The 19,339-nt window shown below is 34.5% G+C and overlaps 1 protein-coding gene across 5 annotated transcripts in view; it reads left to right on the top strand.

Moving 5' to 3' along the window:
* The window catches only part of ANO4 (anoctamin 4), an 84,218-nt gene that overhangs the window by 31,724 nt on the left and 33,155 nt on the right, over positions 1 to 19,339 (top strand). For 3 of the 5 annotated variants that reach the window (XM_034403157.2, XM_034403155.3, XM_087873952.1), the window contains exons 5-12: positions 987 to 1,145; positions 3,342 to 3,442; positions 6,713 to 6,757; positions 9,874 to 10,005; positions 12,627 to 12,733; positions 13,483 to 13,538; positions 15,660 to 15,781; positions 17,136 to 17,270. In XM_034403157.2, the coding sequence (XP_034259048.1) occupies positions 987 to 1,145; positions 3,342 to 3,442; positions 6,713 to 6,757; positions 9,874 to 10,005; positions 12,627 to 12,733; positions 13,483 to 13,538; positions 15,660 to 15,781; positions 17,136 to 17,270 (857 nt within the window). Of the gene's footprint in view, positions 1 to 986; positions 1,146 to 3,341; positions 3,443 to 6,615; positions 6,758 to 9,873; positions 10,006 to 12,626; positions 12,734 to 13,482; positions 13,539 to 15,659; positions 15,782 to 17,135; positions 17,271 to 19,339 lie in introns of those variants that run through there. The other 2 variants (XM_034403159.2, XM_034403158.2) reach the window with 2 other exon arrangements.

The raw sequence follows: 19,339 nt of genomic DNA, 5'->3' as shown, positions 1-19,339 counted from the left end.
ATTCATTTTATGTTTTGAAGACGTGATAAAAAATAATATTTACTTCTTTCTGAAACAAATATGGAGGGAGCCATTGTATCTTCATGGAAAAAGAATTTCAAAGGATTACAGATGAACTTGCCTCTGTATTACCATCTCCTAATGTATCTATGCAGAAGGAACAATTAATAAATGTTCCTAAATAGAATATGCCACTTGGAAGATTCTATTCAGAGGAAGGGATCCCATACAGATCAATGACGAAAGACATAAAAAGTTTTGTAGGCAGTGACTAGCGCTTCAAAATGTATCTGGAAGCCTACTTCCAAAGCCAGGCTGTAGTATTTTGGATCAGTTGTAGTTCCCAAGTAAGGCAGTCTTTTCTTTCAAAGGCAACCCCAAGTAAAGCACATTACGAATGTTTGATGATCAGGGTATGAGTGACAGTTACAAGGGCATCTTCTTTTAGAAACAGTTGTATCAAGCATTCCAAGTGTTCCTGTACAGACCATAGTTTCTATCTTCTATTCCAGCAAGAGTCATAATTCCAAAGAATCCACAGGTTCTGGATCAGCTTCTTTTGGAAGAGTGCAACTCATTAATAGTTAAAAATTGAATTATAGTGGATCCAAGTTATTTTAAAGAAAGATCTGTCAGAGCATTCACTGGGACAAATAATATGAAATTTTGAAAACATGTAATAGGCACACTCAGAAAATAACTGCAATAGGAGAGCAACTATATGGTGATCATAACTATGTATGACATTATATGGAAAATTTTTATGAGGTTTAATAAATCTTATTTCAATGTTATGTCATTTTGCTATGTTGTGCTGTGTTGTGCTGTGCTATGCTATGCTATGCTATGCTATGCTATGAATATTTATATGTTCTGTAGTAGTTTTCAGATATTTTGTTCTGAATCCTTTTCTAATCAAAATTGTTAAAGCCACTAGTCGTTTTGTTGGGGTTTTTATTTGACAACTGTACTGACTGCCTTTACAGGATATTCCAGAAAAAAATAAATCCAGTGGACTATACTTCAGAGATGGAAAATGTCGCATTGATTATATCTTGGTGTACAGAAAATCTAACTTGCAAGCAGAGAAAAGAGAAGTATTTGAAAGAAATATTAGAGCAGAAGGACTTCAGATGGAGAAAGAGGTAGGGGGTCTGGAAGCAAGAGTATTTCATTGCAATTTATAATTTACAGCTGATTTCAAGAGGGTTCCTAAAATGTCCATTGACCTACATAATTGATTAAATACAATCTAGTGATTTAGGCAATGACCTGATTCATCTCAGTCTAATACAGTGGCTTCCGGATTTGATCTAAAACTTGATCCAAAATGAGGTTTGAAAAGCTACATTTTTGAAACTGAATATAATAACATGACATAAAATCTGATATGCAACAGAAACAAATCAACATAAAGTTATATTCAGGATCAGCCTTTGTAAATTTTCTCAAGAATCATACTTTATGTTTTAAGACGAAAGCTGTTATGAGGTTGGACTAGAGGACCTCTGAGGTTCCTTCCAGCCCTATGATTCTATATTTGTACCACATCTTTTTCTGTATCACTTTTATAATCCAGGGTTTTTAAAAAATCTACATTGAAAGCAGTCTCAATTTCTGTTTATCCAATAAAATCTGTTGTTCTTCTATATTCCCTGCTATAATATTAAACAATCTTGAAAGTAACTTAGTGCATTCAGTGCATTGTTCCCAAACAGCCTTTTTAAAAAATAATAATAATCAAATAGTGTTCATCCATTGTAATAAATGGCCTGTCTTCCTTCAAGAGTAATCCTTTGCTCTTTTGGTTCCCTATAGCCAGCCTTCCATTCTCTTCTTATCATCTTGTTTATTTTCCAAACAACAAAACTTTCTCGTAGAAGGGTTTCTTAAAACTGATTTCAAAGACCATGTATTGTCTTATATATTTTTAAGCACCCACAGGAAATATTCTTTCAAGTCCATCGAGCCCCTTAATTTTCCAAAATCAATATTTTAATCTCCCTTTGGCTGTTTTCCAGAAATTAAAGCTTCTTGTTTTTTAAAAGTCTGAATCTTTCTTTAAAGACTGCTTTGAAGCTGCAATATGCTGTATACAACAACCTGGTTTAGATTGTTGCCTTCTTGGAAAGGGTCTAATTCCTCATCTGTCTTCCATTAAAGCCTCTAAAATATGCTGACCACACTTGTCTATTTGTGGTCTTCATAAATACAGTATGAATTAAAATACATTAGAAAGAAGTGTAGTTAATGCTTGAGTCTCTTTCTGGCTAGAGCTTGCATGAATTTAATGTACAGTACTATAAAAAGAACACTAACACAAAACCAATACCTATGTTGTTCATGTAGGTAATACGCACTTTATACTGAATCAATGAACACTAACTTTATGGTTTTGTGTTTTGCTTTATAAAAAATGTGTGTAAGGCTTATGGCATTGCACTTAACAAACATGAATATTCCTATAACTGCATGATAACTAGATAATTCAATAGTAAATCTGATCAGTTGAAAAGCAATTATAATTTCAATCAGTTTTTCTTGTTCCAGTTAGGAGACTTGGAGCAAATGCAAAGGAAGCCAGTATGCCTAAGAGTTAGTGGACTCGATGTTTTATGAAGCACCTTTAAAAGATATTTCATACAAACTTCCATCACAGACATATTGAATATGTAATAATTTCAATAGTATTCTGCAATCAAGTTATGAAAGAAATGTGAATTCACAAGTTGGAAAGCACAAAAATATTTTTACTATGCTAAAACTGATTTACAAGCATCATCACAAGCTCTTCAGTATTCTACAACTTGCATCTCTAACCTTGCAGAAACGCAGTTCTGAATGGGATTTTCATACATTTCCTTAATGAGTCTGTGAATGAAACACTTGAAGTAGATTCATCTTGGGTCTTAAATGATGATTCATATTTTTTGGCTTTCTACACTCTTAACTACTTAACCATTTATATTAAGAAAATATTTGAGAGTAATTTTTCAAATAATCTGTGATTTTTAAACAACATATCAATTTTTTTCATTCAGTTTATTTTGAGGGATACTTTCAAAATATCCTGTTTAATTTTTTTAGTCATCACATTCCTACTTTTTAAATAGTTTCTGCACTAAAACAGAACTTTTCCCTGTTCAGATGTTTCCTTGTGCTTCAGAATAATTTGTCCTATTAGTAGGACAAAATGGTATTTTGTAAGCTAAAATGGTATTACCCACGAGAAAAAAGCATCAGAAGAATTGGGAGATTCCCAAGGTTTGCAGAGGTTTTAAAATAAAAATTTACATTTTTTACATGTAGGAATTTAACTTATTATCTTTTATCTGTTGCAGTCATCTTTGTCAAACAGTGATATCATCTTTGTGAAGTTGCATGCCCCTTGGGAAGTCCTGGGAAAATTTGCAGAACTTATGAATGTAAGAATGCCGTTCAGGTAGGTTTAATTATAATCGTGGAGAATTTAACATGAACATGAAGTTGATGTGATTATGATTCAGTTGAAATAATTATGGTTCAGCTGCAATTTTGATTCAGTTTTGACTTTGACTTAACATGATATGTTCTGCAGTGCCGCTAATTTCATGGGGCATTCTATCCTTTAGCCCCTTCATTACTAGAGGCCAAATCATGCCCTCTGTTTTTTAAAGGGACTTCTTTGCAGCCAGTGAAAGGAAACAAACTTTCAAGTGCCAGTCTGTCAGAACCATGTGGCATATTTAGCGGCTATGATCAGCTATGATGTAACTTGCATTATTAGAAACAAAGTTCACCTAAACATTCAAGAATTCATATGGGAGAAATTAAATATTTATTGTTTATTGAAGAAGAATTGTTAAAATGTGATAATCCACAATTAACAATATATCATAATTTGATATATTTAACTGTATATTTTTTCTAAAATTGAATATATTAAAAGAATTGTAATTGACTAAAATTGTTTCCTATATCATATTGTTAGAAATGTGGTATTTCAAGTTGCATTAGGCATATGTTACATTAGCATAAAGTGGTTAATAGTAACATAACATAACACGTAACTTAGTTCATCTTAGTTCATCTTAGACTTATATGACTGTTCTAAAAGACATTTGATTAATCTAAATTTTACAAAGGATACTCTACATAAATAAAAATTAAATTCTTACTATGTAGAATTTTCTGATCTAATTATGTTCTAAATAGGTATTAATATGCAGAGTTAATTGCAAAGACATGATTTTTAAAATTTTAACTCCCTTCTGTAAATATACGAGGTTGGAATTAAAACTCTAATGATTTCAGCATTGACTGAATTTTCATTGTAAGCTCTAAACTTAATTCTAAAAAAGTTTGGGTAATAAAGTGTGTATGTCTATAAATTTAATGCTGACCCAAATTCTTTATGGCTAGCATTCTGTTTCCAGCATTCTTTAACAAAAAGGGAAATGATCTGAAAAGAATGCAGAATATGCTTTGGAAAATTTATGAAAGGAATATGAAAGTGATGTTCATTTTCTACTGCTTTTTTTCTTGATAATTCCGTTGCTGAATGATGGTGCATATATTCATGAATATGGGCATATATGGTCACTATGGGACACTGTTCCCTTAGTTCTACCAAATTCCCCAAATGATAAGATCTTTATGATACAACACCAGATTAGAAAAGCCAAGTAATGTATTCAAATTGAACAGGCCCAACAAATATGAGACCTCTCTGTTCAATCTTGTCCTCCAATTGGTTTTGTTCTGCAAATTGTTCTCCTGCATAGGACCTACTGAAGTAGCTGTCATCTCATATTACTGTAGTGAATTTCATAAATGAATTATGCAGCTTTTCCTTTCCATCGGCAATTCTGACATCCAGAAAGGGAAAGACATTTCTACTTCTAATAACCAAATTCTTAGCTAAGTTAAGCATGTAATGTTCTTATAGACTTCAAAATACAATAATCCTTAAGCCCTATGAAAAATTTCATCTCAATTTTCTTAATAATACTTCCCTTAAAGCTGTGAGGTAATTTTTTTGAAGCTTAAGACTTATTGTTAATATAGTAAGACCATTATCAATTTTATAGTTCTGCTTTTATTTTAAATTAAATCTTAATTGAGCAGAATTCCATATCACCTCAGCAACAGGATCAGAGAAGTTCTTTCACTGTGTTCCTAAAGCAACTCTCTTCAGTCTAGCTATGCAGCCTAAATGTGTTGGACTATAGCTGCCAATAAACTTAGAGTAAAAGAAGATGATAACTTTAATCCCAATACACCTAGAAAGAATTTGTAATGGCAGTTGTTTGGGGGCATATCCATTCTGTTTCTAGCCTGTTCAGCTTTACTCTAGATCAGTTTATGAATATCCTGGAGAAGCTGAGATCCTTTGACATGCAAGGTGTTTATCTGGATTGCAGGCTACCATTGGACAATTGTTATGCTGCTGAGCTCTCCTAACTGTTTGTACCAGAAAAGCAATTGCCAATCATTTTCCATGCATAGAATATTAAACTGAATGTATATACCTCCGCTTCTTGTTTAGTGACTGCATTTCATTCCAAAGATCATGTCCTTAATTAAAATGGTTGCTAAGTGAACATGTGACGGAGAGAGAGGGAGGGAGAGACTCCAGCATGTATTGTTGTCAGATACACAAACTTTAGTTGTAAACGCACACATTGTTGAAAAATGAATTTTGTTATACCATTTATTACAATCATATTTGTGATCACAGTCACATGAGTAAGATAGTTTAATGAGGAGTGGCTGTGTATACACAGTGTTCATAGGTATACATGCATACACATATATACACATATGTACAGATACAATAATCAACACTGAAATAAAAAACTGTATTGCCACACTGTAGATCTTTAACTCCAGTAGTTTCAGAACTATTACTAGTAATAATGCAAGAGACAAAACTTGTATGAGATATAGATGGTTGCTGGTTCATAACAGAAATGTTTTTAAATGACTTTATTTTCCTGAATGATTCTTCCACTGGAATTTATTTTTGTTTTTAATAAATGTATCAGTGCACTTTTTCATCATCTTTCAGCTATAACTCCAAAATGCATCCACGGCAACAAACATTTACCCATTTGATAGGATGATCCTATCTCTGCAAGACATATACCTAATGCTAATTTGAATTAGTAGCATTGTCCCATGAATTTCTTACATCACATTACTAATGGAGAATGCAAAAGCCATTCTAACTAATAGAATCTCATACTCACATCACAGATATATAAAATTGGTAGGGAAAACACATACTAAATGCCTCAGTATCATTGTGCATGAATATAATCTTTTCAAAACTGCATCACTAGCACCAACATCACCTGATCATGTATTGCATGTATAACTAGAACAATTTTATTTTATATTCTCATATTTAAAGCATTTTATTATCAGTATAAAAGCTTAGCATTTTATTTCATTTCAGGTTCATGATTTATTGAACAAAAAATGCTTCAAGGTGCATGACTTAATTGAAAAAAAGAAAGTAATGAACATACATGAATGTATACACACATACAGAGAAAGTGAGAGAGAGGTTAAGGATGTTTTTGATGGTTCTAATTGTTAATCTCTTTTTAGTTTCTTCTTCACTTCTTACAGGATTCTATCTTCAATCTCCTTTCCTTCCTTGCTAGTTCATACTGTAACTGACGATGGGTTTTCTTCTCGACTGGCTTCATTTTTGCTGTTCTTCCAGGAGAAAAATCTATTACCTGCATCGACGTTACAAGATCCTGAACAAGTTAGTGGGTTTTGTTTTGTTTTTTGGGAATTCAGTTTAATCAAAAAGTTAAATCACAGAAGAAAAACCTAAACTGTGGTTTCCATAAAAGCAGTAATTATAATTTTAATTGAGCTCTTCCAGGCATCATCACTTATTTCTCAAATATGGTGATAATATTTATATACCACTTCATTAACTTAAAGGTCTATAACAAGGCTATGAAGGCTTCCCAGTGCTGTATAATCCCAGTTAAGGGATGGATTCTTTATGAAGTGGCAGGAAGGGGCTATGTTCATCCTCCTGCATTCATTGAAGTGGCTTTTTGGTGTCAAATCCAAAGTAACTGCTCCAATCAAATGGCAACTCCCCTGGGTGTATTTCTTTGAAGAGAAATGGTATATGACACTATTCATGAAATTAGCATTTTAATGATTTTTTTAGAGTAAATTGGGTTTCCAATAGAAATTAAAGTCTGGAAAGATAAGGTATTAATTGCTTGCTTGCTTGCTTGATTATATGCCACAAGTCAGTGTCAGCTCTTAGTAACTTTTCTCCATGATGAACTGCCCCCAGCATGGTCTTTCAGGTCTTCCATTAGTTCAGTTTAGTTTAGTTTAGTTTAGTTTATTATATTTGTATACCTGCCCTTCTCCCGAGGGACTCAGGGCGGTGAACAGCCATGGTAAAAACAATGTACAACAAAAATTAAAAGCTTATTAAAATAATTCAATCATTCGGCCAAATTTAAAACATCCAACTAAGATCATTTTAAAACCCCTATCAAAACCCAATTTAAAAAACCTTGTGCACTCAATACTACTGTAACTGAGTCTATCCATCTTGCCACTGGTTAGTCCAGAGGTGGGTTTCAGAAGGTTCTGACCAGTTCTGGAGAACCGGTAGTGGAAATTTTGAGTAGTTCAGAGAACCGGTAGTAAAAATTCTGACTGACCCCGCCCCCATCTATTCTCTGCCTCACAAGTCGGGAGGAAATGGGGATTTTGCAGTAACCTTCCCCTGGAGTGGGGTGGGAATGAAGATTTTACAGTATCCACACCCACCAAGCCATGCCCACCAAGCCATGCCACGCCCACCAAGCCACACCCACAGAACCGGTAGTAAAAAAATTTGAAACCCACCACTAGGTTAGTCTCTTTTTTTCTTTACTTCCTCCTCTCTCAAGATCCTTAGAACCTTCTCCAGGAAGCTAAGCCTCAGCATAATGTATTCAAAATAGGATAATTTGAACTTGGTCATTTCTGTCTAAAATGAGAACTCTGGTTTGATCTGTTTCAGGAATTTTCATCACTAAGCGATGTGGTCTTTAAGTGAATCATCATATGACTGCACCCTATTTTATGACTTTTTGATAATGTTAAGCAATCATGTGGTTGTTAGGCAAATCTATCTTTCCTCATTAATTTTGCTTGTTGGAACCCAGTTGGGAAAATCACAAATAGTGACCACATGACCCCAGGAAACTGCAGTCCTTATCATAAGTCACTTTCTCCAACTAATAATATGAAATATCCTACAAAACATTGATAAATAAGAATAAAGATAGGACATTTCAGCTAGGAATGAATTCAGACAGCCACAAGTATGTTCTAGATTTTTTTGTTTGTTTTTTTCACCTTTCACCAGATCATATGCCATTTATATTAATGCCATTACTTTTCAGTGCAATGTAACAAGAAAACAAATATTAACATTGGCTATTTATTTATTTTCTATAGTTATCCTTCTCAACCAAGTGACTCTGGGTGACTTATAGTTCTAAAACAATAAAACATTTAAAACCAATAAAAACAATCCAAAACTAAATATATATAACAACTGAGATAATTAATCAATTAACAGTAAAGCCAAGAAATGGGGCCCTTAACAAATTCAGAGCGACAGACCCCGGTTACGCAGCAAAGTTTTTAAGGCCTTGCAGAAGGCCAACAGGGCTGGGGCCATTCTAATCTCCAAAGGGAGAATATTTGGCTGAGCAGGGTCTACAAAAGAAAAGGTCCATCTTCTGATCCCTGTCAGCCAACACTCTGGTGGGATCTTCAGGACCAAATTGAATGGGTAGAGACTCTTGGAAAAAGATGGTCCTTCAGGTAACCCGATCCCAAGCCATGTAGTTCATGTTGCCTATGTATACTATTTGTACAGTCACAATCTTGATTGAACGATACAATATGTAGCGACTGATTATTCTCCTGGTAACTGTTTTGCTTTTATTAAAAAACAAACTCAGAGTTTTGGGATTGGGAATGGAAAACCAGTGTGCATGATAAAACTCAGTACTTGGTGTCTGTATTGATACATCCAGGAAGTTTTCTTGGAAGTGATTTGGGATTGTTTTCTTCCACATTTTCTTTCCTAGACTAGCCTATTATTCTCAATTTCTTATCCAAACACTTACCAGACATTATCCTGATTAGCTTTTCGTAATTACCTAGCTAGACCAAAACAAGTACTTTTGAAACAAACTATAATAGCAGTGCTTTTTAAAAAGTTCTCTTTGTGACATATGAGTAGGAAGAAAATGGCAGCGAAATCATTGCCCTAAAGTTCTGCTGCCAGAACCTTTCATAATGATTCTAGGAAGTTTTTATTGTATTTTATGCAGTTTTTCAGATAAGATTAAATTTTTAATCAAAGAGTTAAACCTTTTGAAAATAAAACTGCTAATAAATGGTCCATATTGAAATGTTGTGCTAAAAATTAGTGGATAAAGCACTAGATTGCCATAGCATCTTTTCTTATTTGCTACAGTCTTTAGAGCTCTTAATTGCTTTTTGAACTGAGACATTTAAAAGGAAGAGAAATCTAAATGCTTCATTCCTTTGCTTTTCGTTCTCAAAATCTTTATCAAAGCAAAGATGTGATTCTAAGAGATTTATCTCCATGCTACCTATTATGAAACAAGCTAGATTGACAGTTATTTTATATATAGATTGTATATACACACACAGGTATAGACTGTTTAGTCATGACACAGTTAATTGCCCAGATTAATTATGATTAATGTCTGGAAAATTATTGCATTTTATATCCCTTGCATCCATAAAATGTTTATGTATAGAAAGTGCTTATTTCCACTTAAATGTTAAGTTTGCCTTCCCTTTCATCTCCTGCAGAATTGAGAAGCAATTAAGCAGGTTTCGAGGATGGTTACCTAGAAAGCCAATGAGTTTGGACAAGGAAAGGCTGCCAGATTTGGAAGAAAATGACTGCTACACGGCTCCATTCAGTCAACAAAGGATTCATCAGTGAGTTTTATTTAAAAAGGCAAATGTGAAAGGGGAAATATTTATATTTACGTGAAAAATGGGATATAATGCTTGAGAATTTTTCAAATGCTGAATTCTAAATCCTCCTTAACATATACTTAAAAAGTCCACTTATACTTTACTATCTAAGTATTCGCTGGGTGCATAATAGCTAAATAAAAACACTAGGCTAGCAATGTATTTAGTCTGTTTGTTTCCTTACACTTTGATCCAACTTCTCCATATAAAATATACCCTATGCAGCATAAAATATAATATCAATACATCAATTATGAAATAAAGACCAAAATATCAAAATAAAAAAGCTGCGATTGCTGATCTACTTAAATGCTTATAATCTTCTGCATATACCGGTAGTTCATAATTCAAATCTATATTTTACAAAGCATTTTATATAACAATTTAACAGTAATAACAAATGCATCTATGGATTTCCATTACATCTATCAAAGGAACAGTTTTCAGACATAAAGAGGTCCTTAACTTGATCAAGATGTAGATCTTATTTCATTTTATAGAAACATTAAAATAAAAATAAAAATAAAAAGTTGGAGAATTAGTGTAGTACAGTGGTTGGGATTTTAGTCTAGGCCTATAGAGATCAAGGATCAAGTTCACCATCAGCCTCAGAAACTTACATTTGCCCAGAGATGGCATCATTATTATTTTACCAATATTTAGGAGGTACATAAATGGAAAATGAAAAAAATTGTACTTGAATTAATTGTATTCAATTGTATTGAAAGAAAATAGATGTTTTAATATGAAAATAAATTTTGAATTATCTTATCTTTGGAAATTTCATGTTGAATTCTGTATTAACCATTACCACCAAAATGCAAAAAGAAAATTAGTTAAACACCTTTCTGGTCCATATAGTACATGGGTGATATTTTTAAAACTGGCTATTTTTATTTGATATAATGCCGTGTATCTTAGTGTTCTGAAAGAATTATAGCAAAGTAAAGCAGGCTCAATCTATCTTTGCATGTCTTGCAGTAGATAAAAATGTCCTGCCTAAATTTTCTTACAGGAAATCAGTACATTTGACCCAAATCTGTGGTTTTTCATCTAGAACATTTCCAATCTAGATAAATCAAAATTAATTAATTGGCTGATTTACTGCCAGCTGCATTCAAAGCTATTCTTTATATGACCATGTACTGCACATCTATTCTGCTTTTTTATGTCACATTGAGAGCACTTTCAGATATCTAAACGACCACTATCTTAGTCTACCGTATAACAAATGAAAATATTGTATTTCTAGTATTCAATATTTTTAAAAAGGAATGTGTCCAAAAAGTGAATAAAATGACATTTTGTAATCCCAGGTTACATTATCCAGTTGTCCTCCCATAATTCACTTGTCTTGTGCTAGGCATTTCAGTTGTTTCCAAAGCTTGCAGGTACATTTGGTTATATACAGAGTTGGTATCAGCCAGTTCGCACCAATTCGAACGAATCGTTGGCGGAAATTTGGCCAAGGTCGCCGAACCAGTAGCAATAGCTGGCTGGCCACGCCCCCAAACCGGTCCCCCGGTCACCGTTCACTCATCCTGCCCGCCATGTTTGTTGCCACCATATTCTTCGCACACACGTATCCCATTACCTTGCAAGTCCAATGGGATGTGCATGCACGAAGAACATGGCGATGGCAGCAGCTTTTTCCGCGACCTCCGGTACTTTTCGGCGGCCTGCGACCTTTGTCAGCCACTTTCCAGCAGCAGCGGCTGCTGGGGGGCCGCCGAAAACTCCGGTCAGCTTGCCTTCCGGACTCTGGACCAGCGGCTACGGAAGGTAAGCAGTCCGAACAAAGAGCCGGTGGTGGGGGAGGAAGTGTGGCTAGGGCCAGGGCCGCTAAAGGAGGGAAAACAGGCAACTGGCGAAGGGAGGGCGGGGGTAGATAGGTGGAAATTCCAAAAATTTTCCTACCTTTTCCTCTGGGCATGGCTAGGTGGAGTCGTGTGACTGAGTATGCGTGGCCAATTTGACATCACTCATGCCCACTCAGTCACATGCCCCCCTGAATCAGTAGCAAAATTTTTTGAAACCAACCACTGGTTATATACTAACTGGTGTGAGGCATTTTGGATTTGAAGGCTAAAAGGTATTTCAGTATATGTAGGATACAATTTCTTAAAACAGCTGCAGCTTTTCCTGTATTTTGGAACACCTTTTTACCTTTGTATTCTAAGCACAGCCTTAATGTTGACTTGTCATATCTGGTAAGGAATCACATGATACTTTTTCATTCAAGTTTGGTATTGATTTAAGATTCAGTGGCCAATTTGGTTAGCATAAAAAGGAACTCATCGTTTGCTTCATCCACAAATAAATTGGTATGATCCTTTCATTTTACAAAGAATATCACTGAAGCTGATTTAGTTCTTTGTGACTATATATCCTACAAACTCTAATAAGCAATAGACTTTATTTAAAATATTTCTAGAAATAGTGCAGTTCATTAGAACTTTTATAGAAGATTCATTTATTTATATATTTTTTTTGTTTTACTGTTGTATCTCAGAAATATTAGTGAGACTATTTCAGTTGTCAGAAACAATAATTGTATTTTCTTGCTTGTATTTTCAAAACAGCTTTATCATTCACAATAAGGACACATTTTTTAACAATGCTATAAGAAGTAGAATTGTTCATCATATTTTACAAAGAGTGAAATATGAAGAAGGAAAAAATAAAATCGGTAAGCATGGGATTTCTGCAAATCTTACTCCATTTCAACATTTCCTATTATATAGAATAGAGTTAAAAGAAGCAACAGAACAGGTAGTCTTCAACTTACAACAATTCATTTGTTGACCATTCAAAGTTACAACAGCACTGAAAAAAGTGACTTATGACCATTTTTCAGTTACAACCTTTGTAGCATCCCCATGATCATATGATCAAAATTCAGATGCTTGGCAACTGGTTCATATTTATGGCCATTGCTATGTCCCAAGGTCAGATGATCCCATTTTGCGACCTTCTGACAAGCAAAGTCAATGCGGAAGCCAGATTCATTTAACAACCGGGTTACTAATTTATCAACTGCAGTGATTCACTTAATAACTGTGGCCAGAATGGCTGTAAAATCAGGCAAAACTCACTTAATAAATGTCTTAGCAGAAATTTTGTGCTCAATTGTGTTTGTAAGTTGAGGACTATTGATACTAGTATATTTCTTGATAAAATTATTAGCTACCAAAATTGTTCCTTTTTGTACCTTTTAATTCAATAATAACTTTCAGAAAAAAATACTAAAATGTGTGTGTACCATTTGTAAGTTGTGTCTTTTCATGCTTACACCTACTGCCCACTCTGAATGCACAGTCATATTAGATTGATTGATTCATTCAATTTAAGAACATCTGACTCTAGATTAATGCTGGATGCTATATATTATATTCATTCCAGCTTTTTCTGTTATATGTTAAATATTTCTATTTCTAGGTCTCAATCGGTTGCTTACTAATGGTTCCTATGAAGCTGCATTTCCTCTTCATGAGGTATTCCTTCTTTTAATTTTTTTAAATCCAATTACTTCCCACCATTATTGTTGGACCATTAATTCTGATTTTCACTGTATTAAGGGGACAGTCCATTTAAGTCATCTCATTTGGCAAATGAAACAAAATGCAATTTCAGATTCTTTTTTAGAAAGTTATGCCTTTGAATTCACAACAAATAATGACAAAAAAAAGTCAAAGACAGAGTAATTTAAAGGTTTGATGTATAAATTCATATTTAAGAAAATATGTCTGAAGATAATGTTCATAAAAGGTGACCTACAGCTTTTTAAGTCAAAAACAATGAATGATGGAATGAAAAGGTATAAATTCAGGATCATCTGTGGAAATTTCAGGGGAATGGTATTACGTCCAAATAACAGAATAACAGAGTTGGAAGGGACCCTGGAGTTCTTCTAATTCAACCCCCTGCTCAGGCAGGAAACCCTATATCCATGATGGTGAACCTATGGCACGCGTGTCACAGGTGGCATGTGGAGCCATATTGGTGGGCACGCGAGCGTTGCCCTAGTTCAGCTCCAGCACGCATGCGCACGCTGGCCAGTTTATTTTCGAGCCTTCTGGGCCCACCGGAAGTCAGCAAACGGACTGTTTCCAGCCTCCAGAGGGCCTCCGGGGGGGGGGTGGAGAAGGCTGTTTGCACCCTCCCCAGGCTTCTAGAAAGCCTCCGAAGCCTGGGGTGGGTGAAAAACAGGCCTACCGGGTCCACCATATCACATGCCAAAAGCGGGGGGAGCATGGGGGGGGTCGCGCGCATGCATGGGGGAGCAGGGCGCATAGAATTATGGGTGTGGGCACGCACATGCGCGACCATCCCTCACTCCTCCTATATTTGGCACGCGATGGCAAAAAGGTTAGCCATCACTGCCCTATATCATTTCAGATAAATGGTTGTCGAATATCTTCTTCACAACTTGTGTTCCCACAGAAATGAGAACCTTTATAATCAAATAATGAATTTACCAATATATATTCTTCAAGTGCTTTTCTCCTGATGAAATTAAAGACATATGAATAGGTTATTCTGATGCTTGCCTAACTGACATTACAGAAGAAATAAATCCAGCAAGTACAAGATTTATAATCAATAACAACAATTAACAACTCAATATACAATCATTCCCAATCATCAGGCCTTCCACATTTTTGTCTAGGATAGGTATAACACTGCACATGCAAGACAGCCATTCTGTGTGAACCTAGCTTAATTTTGTATACAGGTAGTCCTCAACGTACATAGTTCATTTTGTGATGGTTCAAAATTACAACAGTACTGAAGAAAACAACTTATGGCCATTTTTCACACTTATGACAATTGCAGTATCCCCATGTCACGTGATCAAAATTCAGAAGCTTATCAACTGACTCATATTTATGATGGTTGCAGTGTCCTGGGACCATGTGATCACCTTTTGTGATTTTCTGACAAGCAAATCAATGAGGAAGTCAGGTTCATTTAACAACTATGTTAATAACTTAACAACTGTTAACAACTGTGGCAAGAAAGGTCTTAAAATGGGGTAAAATTCACTTAACAAATATCTCACTTAGCAACATAAATTTTGGGCTCAATTGTGGTCATAAGACAAAGACTTACCTGTAATTATTGGGCAAAATTACATATTTTAAGAAAAATAGAAGTTTGGAAAAAGGTTTCTATACATATGTAACTAACTGTAGTATTTTCTCTTTTTGATTAACTTTATAATATGTATAGCTTTACTACAAAATATCAAATCCAGTCTTTCATTATGAACACTGCACTTATTTTTACACTGAGTTAAGATCTGGAACTAAAGACCTCCATTCTTACAAAGCAAATTTCAAAAATTATGGTTGCTTCTTTGAAATATGAAGTCTACTCAAGCATGAGCTCCATTGTGTTCAGTAAGATTTATTCTCAAATTGTATACAGATGTATAGCTTCATTCTTAAGTTTCTGAGATGGTATAGATCACAAGCTAATCATAATTTCAATGATAACAGATAATTTCAGTGATAAGATGCTAAATCTATATTTATGAATTTAATACTCTAAAATATTCATGGATATTTATAAATATCTATTAACTAATTCTTCTTTATTTACTTGTTTTTTAGGGTAGTTACAAAAGTAAAAATTCCATAAGAAGTCATGGGGCAGAAAACCACAGGCATCTACTTTATGAATGCTGGGCCTCATGGGGAGCTTGGTATAAATACCAACCTTTGGATCTTATACGGTAATTTTTTTAAAAAAAATCCATTTGTATTGGGAATGTATAGGTAACCTAAAATACTGAAATATATTGTGAGATTTTATTTGAGGCGATTCACAATATCTATTTGAAATTCTCAAGAACTCTTGTGAGTGCCAGGAGACTAACCTGCCCTGTTACTTTTTCACTGACAAACTGAAAAATATGTCCTATTGCTGCTTTCTCTGGGAATGAAACAAGTGTTATATCTGCATATTAACGTCATATCAAAATGGTGTAATATGTCAAAATGGTGTAATATGTTTTTCTGATTTATCGAAGTGATAGTTAACATGGTAAACTCCATTTAGGAAGGCCTCCTCTGACAGATGTTGTTCTTGTGAGAACTGTGGCACTAAGAGAGGAATATGAGAAATGATTCCTGAAAGCCTTTAGCACCTACTATGTTAGTGGAATGAAGAATTTCAAACAGTGGGTTTACAGCAGAAGCACAGGAACCAATGCATGTTCAATTAAATATATAGAAGGAATATTTATATGGAATGGAGATCTTCTTCCAGCCTTTTGGGAGAAATTTTACTTGTTTCCCTTTGTATATTTATTTGCTAACTGGTTAAAATGATCTTTCTACTACTAAATAATTCTACCAGGGCTAACCAAGTGAAAAAAGCAGCCCAAGGACACTTTGGCCGTATCCACTGCATCCAGCTCTGCAGAGGCTTATTTGTGGATTCTCAGGGTTTCTACATCTAGGATCTAGTTAAATTTCTGAAATCACATGCCATAAAATGGCAAATTCTGACAAGGCAAGTAGTAGGATGCAATAACACTATAAAATCAATCTGGAATAATATTGAGATTGAAAGGGTCTTCTATAGCCATAGAAATCTTATTTTATATAATCAATTTTGCTGTGTAAATTAATTCTAAAGATCCTGGGTGAAAAACTGAGAAGCAGTTTTGCCAAAACTCTCATGGAAATTGAAATTATCTCATGAAACGAATTGTTCTTCGTTTTTAATACTTTGTGGCAAAACTCAATCTGTCAAAATTAATAGCAAATATCTCTAACAAGGTTAAATGAATGAAGAGGCAGGACTATTGGTCTAATTGTGTATAAGGAGTAATCTGAAGAGCGATAATCAGTTTTTGAAACACGTGATAATGTGATATTCAGTATTGCTTATCTGCATTGATATATGCATCTGCATCAATATAACATTATTTAAAAAAAAATAAGGGTGAAAAGATGTGAACATATGATCTTATTCATATATGGGAAATCCATACATTTCTGGATTATTTTATATTTAGAACCACTAATAAATTCTACTTCAAAAATGTTAATAAAATTATTTGTTTTTGTATTTTTGAACAGACGGTATTTTGGTGAAAAAATTGGTTTATATTTTGCCTGGTTAGGCTGGTATACAGGAATGCTCTTTCCAGCTGCCTTCATTGGACTGTTTGTCTTTTTATATGGAGTAGCCACATTGAACTACTGCCAAGTCAGGTGAAGTCAACATGCTTATCTCTAAAATAATTATATTAATTGTTACTTTTTATTTTTTAAATTAAATTATTATATTATTATATTATGTCTAATTTTTCTTTTGGCACAAAAGGTGGTAGAGAATATGCTTATGAGTAGTCTGGAAGGTGGTAGTGTTACTAAAAGTCTTGACATTCTGAGATACATTTATTTTTCTCTTCGTATGATTTCTTTTAATAATCTGTATTTACCTCACTTCCCCTTTCTAACCTATTATATATTGCTGTTACGTTCCTGCAATATGGAAATTTCCTCTTTTTTCTTGCTATACAAATGAATCCTAAATTACTTTCAACGGCCAACCATACAGTATTTTGCATCTGCTGACAAACCTTGCTATCTTTATATCAGAAAAATCCTATTATTTGTTTAACAGGTCATAATCCAATTCAATACTGTACAATAATCACTGAATCATTCTGCCACTCAAAAACTGATTTATTGCGAATGAAGGTGAATATACACGTCCTAGGATAATGTTACAGGATCCAATCTGGGTCAGTCACTGGGACCAGAGGTTTTGTCTTCCGAGCTTTTGGACTCGTGCTGAAGCCCATCTTCAGGAAACTTCTCTCTCTAGATCAAACTAGAGGGAAATTTACTGAAGATGGGCTCCAGCACAAATCTGAAAGCTTGGAAGACAAAACTTCTGGTCCCAGTGACCATCCCAGATTGGATACTGATTTATTGATTTAAGTTCATGAGTTTGATCATAGAGTCCATATGTTCTGTTTAAAAAAAACTAGACAGCTATTTCTGTTCCAAATTTACCATATTTTTTGGAGTAGAAGACCCACCGGAGTATAAGACACACCTACCTTTTTTGGTGAGGAAAAGAAGAAAAAGAAATCTCCCTCTGCCTCTGAGCAATTTTGCCTCGTTGCAGCAAACAGCAAACAGCAAACAGCCTGCTTTACTTTCATTTTCATTTTCAGTATAGCTTGATTAGCACAAGGAAAAAAAAACTGCTCCAGCAATTTACCTCTTTGCAGCAAGCAGCAGAGCCCTGCACAAAACAGCTGAGAGCAAATCAGCTGAGAGTCGGGAGGCCGATGGAATCAATTTGTGCTTATTAGGTTGTGCTGAAGCTGAAAGGAGCTGTTTTTTCTTGCCGTTTTGCTTGCAAGGAGGTAACTGCTGCGAGGCAGAGGCCAAAGGGTGGGGGCCAGTGGGTGGGCGGGGCTACATTCGGTGTATAAGACGCACCTAAATTTTCACCCCCTTTTAGGGGGGAAAAAGGTGTGTCTTATACTCTGAAAGATACGGTAAATAATATGATTAAGAAAATTAATCAGATTTTTTTCTCTCATACTCTGCTCATCTTACTCTTTGTCTGTGTTCCTTTATCCTACTTCTATCTTCCCATACTCTATCATTTTCTCAGATGCTTTAATTGATTTAGGTTCTTCCTTTATCAGCCAAAATGATTATCAGTCAAAATGGGGAAAATATTTTCCATAATATTCTGTAAATATTCTGTAAATGGTTAATTCCTTGTCAGTCAGCAATCAAAATGCATTACAATAGTATAGATTGATTCATTTGTTTCATTGTCTTGATTTATTTATTCTGTATGCAGAATTTTTTGGTAAAATAAGAGTTTTGTCCTGCTCTGACTTGCAAAGATGCATATATTTGTTACAAACTATGGCCTTCCAAAGTGCCACTTGTACTGGGATGAAACACCAAAGATGTTTAATATAGGCTAATGTAGTCTGAAAAGTTCTAAATAACGAAACAGTTAACCATCCCAGGAGAATTTATTACAATAATTTCAATGAAACACAAAAAAGAACGATTGGGGAGCAAAATTTAACATCAGTGCTGTCAGGGTTCCTAATTGCCAAGTGCTTCTTGTCACAATAAAGAAGGCAGAAAATTTAAAGATACAGCAAGCACACATACCCAGAAAATGTTTCCCCCTTATTCCTGCCTGCGGCATAAGGAAGCATCTCAGGGTTCTACAAAATAAATATATATTTATGGAAACTAGTCAATGAGGGAACAGTATCAAGTGTTGTGTAACATGC

This window comes from Pantherophis guttatus, chromosome 7 (assembly GCF_059756535.1).
Source record: "Pantherophis guttatus breed Tessera chromosome 7, ASM5975653v1, whole genome shotgun sequence".
Taxonomy (NCBI): domain Eukaryota; kingdom Metazoa; phylum Chordata; class Lepidosauria; order Squamata; family Colubridae; genus Pantherophis; species Pantherophis guttatus.
The sequence above is the reverse complement of the archived record's forward strand: the minus strand, read 5'-3'. Positions and strand labels throughout refer to the sequence as shown.